This window comes from Penaeus chinensis, chromosome 32 (genome assembly GCF_019202785.1).
Source record: "Penaeus chinensis breed Huanghai No. 1 chromosome 32, ASM1920278v2, whole genome shotgun sequence".
Lineage (NCBI taxonomy): Eukaryota > Metazoa > Arthropoda > Malacostraca > Decapoda > Penaeidae > Penaeus > Penaeus chinensis.
In genome coordinates, this window is record NC_061850.1 from 23,895,233 (window position 1) to 23,900,232 (window position 5,000).

General features: G+C 35.6%; 1 protein-coding gene across 1 annotated transcript in view; it reads right to left on the bottom strand.

Annotated features, from left to right (window-relative positions):
* Positions 1–3,430, bottom strand: part of LOC125042474 (RB1-inducible coiled-coil protein 1-like) — a 32,451-nt gene extending 29,021 nt beyond the window's left edge. The window contains exons 1-3 of the mRNA XM_047638113.1: positions 3,302–3,430; positions 985–1,087; positions 1–189 (exon numbers count right to left, since the gene is read on the bottom strand). The exon at positions 1–189 is cut by the window's left edge and continues 34 nt beyond it. Coding sequence (XP_047494069.1) covers positions 1–189; positions 985–1,052 — 257 coding nt within the window. The 5' untranslated portion in view covers positions 1,053–1,087; positions 3,302–3,430. The remainder of the gene's footprint in view (positions 190–984; positions 1,088–3,301) is intronic.
* Between the last annotated feature and the right edge of the window lie 1,570 nt (positions 3,431–5,000).

The following is a 5,000-nucleotide window of genomic DNA, read 5'->3' on the forward strand; positions in this document are numbered from 1 at the left end:
GGGGATGGAGGATTTTGCCCCTCTATTGTGGATTTAGAGAAGAGGAAAATAGGGTTGGTATCCGTTCCAGCCGAATACTGACACACGCGGAGGCTGGGGTCAAGAGCCTCACCCCCAGAGATGAGCAGGACTTGCTTCTCTGGGGGTACCTTCATGGACCGGTGAATGACCTCTTTCAGAACTGACACACTAAGGGTACAAGAAAAAGGAATTAGATAACAGATAAAACTAATAATAATAATAATAAAAAAAATTAAGTCTTAGTTCAACAAATAAAAATCTTTTGTACATTTAGGATACTTTTATAAAGCTAACCCTCTCATTGGCATATTACATAATGCCTAGCTGTTGTGCTGGCAGATCTCAGAATAAAAAACGGTGTAACCATTCTTTATGAAATGTGAAATTAATCCCTATATTATCATATTGGACACAAAAATTATATTGAAAATACAGCTTTTTTTTATATGATCCTTAAGAGATCATGCATGTTCTTTATGACAATTATTATTGGCATGTCATCATTAAAGATTGTAATACATAAACTCAATCTCAATTAGATTAAAGCATATAATTTTAACAGATATTTTGCAAGAAACTGCCAGACATATGTATATTCAATTATGGATTGCAATAATAATAAAACACAAAGCATTATTCATATGGGGTCATTAATAAGGTTCTTTTGAGAAACTTTTTAACTCATTGCCATTTTCTGCAGGCACCCACAACACCTTAAACATTTCATACTTTATAATGCATTGGTGCACAAAACTGATGGTGACACTAATTCATAATGTAACTATGAAAAGGCATATACAAAAATATACATGATTGGAAATCCCATTTAGGTATGCATGGATATTTCACTTTACTTCTTCTCCTGCCTAAATAGGTATGACTGAAATAAGTGTAAACATTTTACGATAACAAATTTGATCATTTTTCATTGTGAAGAAGAAAAAATACATGAGACCAACTCACTTTTCCAGTGCCAAGTTCATGTCAAAGGTCATCATGGTCCCTGTATCCACAAGAAATACGTAAAGCATTTTGCCTGCAGTTGCTACAACATATCACCTCATAACTGAAAAGAAACAGAGGAGCAATTGAAGAGAAACAAAAAAAATGTACCAAAACCATATTACCTTTAAAGAGACAGCATTGCCAACAGCACTCTTTCAATATATGGTATATTTGGGAAATATTCTACATATATATGTTCAAGGAAAAAAGTGGCAACATTACATATTACACACAGACGTTTTCTGAAAGTCTTGTATATAATCCTTATAATACAAAAATCTGTGATACAAACAGACAAAGAATTAAAGACTTCCCATTTCAATAATATGCAAGACAGTGACAATTGGGTGTCTGAATAGCCTTTTTTATGAGTCTTTTTGTAATTGTTTAACTTTTTCACAGTGAAAAAAATGATTCCTATCAAGACAGGAGTAAACCAACACTAGCTGTAATGCCTTGCTGTTGAAGGACTCGACCTAGGAACCAGATTGTGATCCTTCATTCCTATGACTAATATGTATGTCAGGAAGTATAAAGGCTCTAAGATGGAAGAAATAATTTAGGGCCATCTTGTCAAGGCCACCCCCTTCAGGTGTTCATGGCATATGATAAATATATGAAAGACAGACTAATTGGTTGTTTACTATTTAGTACATAACAATTATTCATTCCCAATTATCATATCATGGGCATAGCAAGCAAAGATAACATAACATCTTTACATATACCAGAGTTGAGATCTCAGAGCATATGGGCAAGAATTACACAGAAATCTGACATAAAATATCAAAATAACACTTAATGTAATTCAAAGGATTACAAATATTTCAAGTAATTTATACAATGTTATGCAGTGACTTTTACACTTCAAGGACTCTGAAAACAAAATCAGCAATGGTCTAACCAAGCAGAAAGTCAGAGGATGGGAAGCCAGACCAAAGAGTGAGCAAGATTTTTGTTTTGTTTTCCTCTGGGCAAGTACTTCTACTTGTGATGACACTATTCATATTTATCAACATTATTTGGCATCCTCTATTACCATCTAACAAAACAATTTAGATCAGTAACAAGTCCCTTCCTTTTACAATTCTAAAAATTCATGATACCATTCTGATAATTGTTAGACTACATCTGTGGAATCTTGCTTAAACGTAAATTTATGAATTAAAGGTGCTTAATAAATAAAAACACAGTTACATTTCAGCCTCTGCAATAAACCTCTGCTCAGTATATCCTGGCCAGAGAGAGCCAGATTATATATGGTAAAATGTTTGTAGGCCCAGTGTGTATATCCTTTTTCATATATGATTGTGCATTTATCTTTCATTTGCATTTTGTAATGTATATAGCACTGAATGTCATTTGCATTCCTTTATAAGGAAGTAAGGTTTATTTCAGGATATCTCTGTACAGTCCTAATAAAAAAATCAAGTCACTCTCAATGCGGCTAAACGTGAATTCAAGGATAAGCTTCATTACACTGTTTAGATTCAAAATCATCAGGCTAAAATGAGCTTTTTAGTCGAGAATTTTACAAACACTTCTTACTATATTTTTTCAGGTCCGGTGTGGTCTGTTTTCATGAAAGTTTTATAATATTCACTACTGTAGTCTTAAATATGAAAAATAACCATACTCTCACTTCTCTTGGCTAAACTATCAAGTCTCTCCCAAGGAACATCAAGATTCAAACTAATCAGAATCAACAATCATTTAATAGATATATGCTGGCTCATACTGGTACCTGAATTTCATCACATTAAACACAATGCTCAATTTAGGAAAGCAGCTATTTCACATATATTTGACCAACATTAGCCTGGTTATTCTTGTTCCAATGACCATACTTTACCATAATCAAAAACAATAATAAGACGATACTTTCTTACGTGTAAGTGTCATTGAAGAGCAATTACAAGCTCCCTTTCTATTTATTGGATAACGAGTATCAATTGCTTCGTAAACCAGCATTAACAATCACTATTATCTCTTCAAACCAGCAATGTATATCCCCAACCAACACCACCTCACAACATTTCACATCATTCTTCCCTCTTCCCCGCGTTCTGCCAACCCAAAACCCGAAACAAACAACCCAAAATACAGCGAAGGGAAAATCATACACGTCTGCACTTAAAAGTCCAATCAGCTGTTCGCCTTTGTGACTAATCTTTTGTTGATCTCCACTTGCAACACCTTATTCCTCCTCTCTCTCGTCTCCAACGCCACTTACACCACCTCGACACGAACACTTCCACTTCCACGCGTGTCTCACCTTCTCCTTTGCCCCTCCTGCCTCCCCGATCTCGAGTAAATAGGGAAATTGAAATAAAAAAGGACGAAGTTTACTGCGTCTCACTTCGACGAGTTTGTTTTCCTTCGGGTGAATTCGGTCGCTTGTGCACCGACACTGGCCTCCTGTCAGCTGGCAGGCGAGGTCTTTCGTGAGTTGGATTCTCGTCTCTTTAAATTTCTTTTCTTATTGGTTCGATTATGGTTACTTTCATTTCCTTTTGTTAGTTGGATTATTATTCGTTTAGTTGTCTCTTATTAGCTTGATTATTATTGCCGGGAGGTTATTTCTTTTATTAGTTGGAGGTGATTTTTTTTTCTTTAATTATCATTACTTTCATCTTGTTTTTTATCTCTTGATTTTTGGGAGGTTGGTTTTAATCATTGTAATGATCGACGAGGAAAGACACTGTTACTTAGATACTTAGATCATTATATAGAAAATAGAGATAAAACAACCGTAGGTACCTTTCACTATTGCGTAATTTTGTTATCTGAAAGGAGAGGGAGAAATAAGATACAAGGTTAATAGAATCATATATAGCATTCGCGATACACAGGAAGGAGAGGGGTCTTATTGTGTGAGGGGGGGATGGAGGTGAGGGGGGTCCTCAGATTTAAAATCCTAGAAACCATTTTTCGTTCACAGTATTATTGATACTGAGTAATGTTATAATCCCATGGGGTTTCGCCTCGAAATCTATAGCCACCAAGAACTTATCTGACCTGACAGGCTTTCAAGTAGGCATGTCCTCAACTGTTATGCCTATTAAATGAGTAAGAAACGAAGGCCTGTCGAGTAGCAAAGGCAGTAGCACCCCGTGTACTTATAAAGAGCACCATAGGTCGAGAAACGTTCAAGACTGCCGAACGGAATTCTCGTAAGTAGCATTACAGTGACTTTAGCAGGCGGGGGAGAGCACGCACCCCTTGGTATCTTATATTTAGTGTTGAATAGTTCGCAATACCTTATAAAGATAAGTCACTGATATAACACGAATACACCATTCTGCCTATACTAGAATAATGTCATAGGTAGTGATGGGAATATATTGCGTGGAATCATACATTTTTTATTAGTTCTCTGTGTAATGCTACTAATCTGGATATTGTCTTTTGTGATCGCTTCATCTTATTATTTTCTCCATATGAACGAGTCTGTAGGAAAGGTTGATAAAAAATCATGGCAACGACATTAGCTGCAATAGGTGGAGAAGACGTTAAGTTGGATACAAACACGGAAATCGATAACGTAAAAGAATATCCTCCTTCCTTATAGACTCGTTTATATAAAGACTCACCCTTTCATGCATTTATTTAAAAATATAAATTTCGTGAGTATCACCGATATGTATCTCTCCCCAAAAAGTAAGGAAACTATCAACAGTACATGAATTTGAAAAAAAGTACAGATAAAGGAAAGTTCCTGCAACAATACAATCTCATAGCCTCAGTGCGGAAAATAAATGATTAAACGTCCTGTGTGCGAAACCAAGGCACTGGGACAATTATATGTCCGTCATTTATCCCTCAAGGTCTATTTATATAGACCTTGTTAACCCTCTGAATTTGAAATCCCATTTGCGTCCCTTCTTATGCAGTAAATCCCGAATTATGAAAACGATGGACCGCAAATGTGAAAATGAAAAATCCTTCCCTCTCTTGTAAAAAATTTCTCCCTA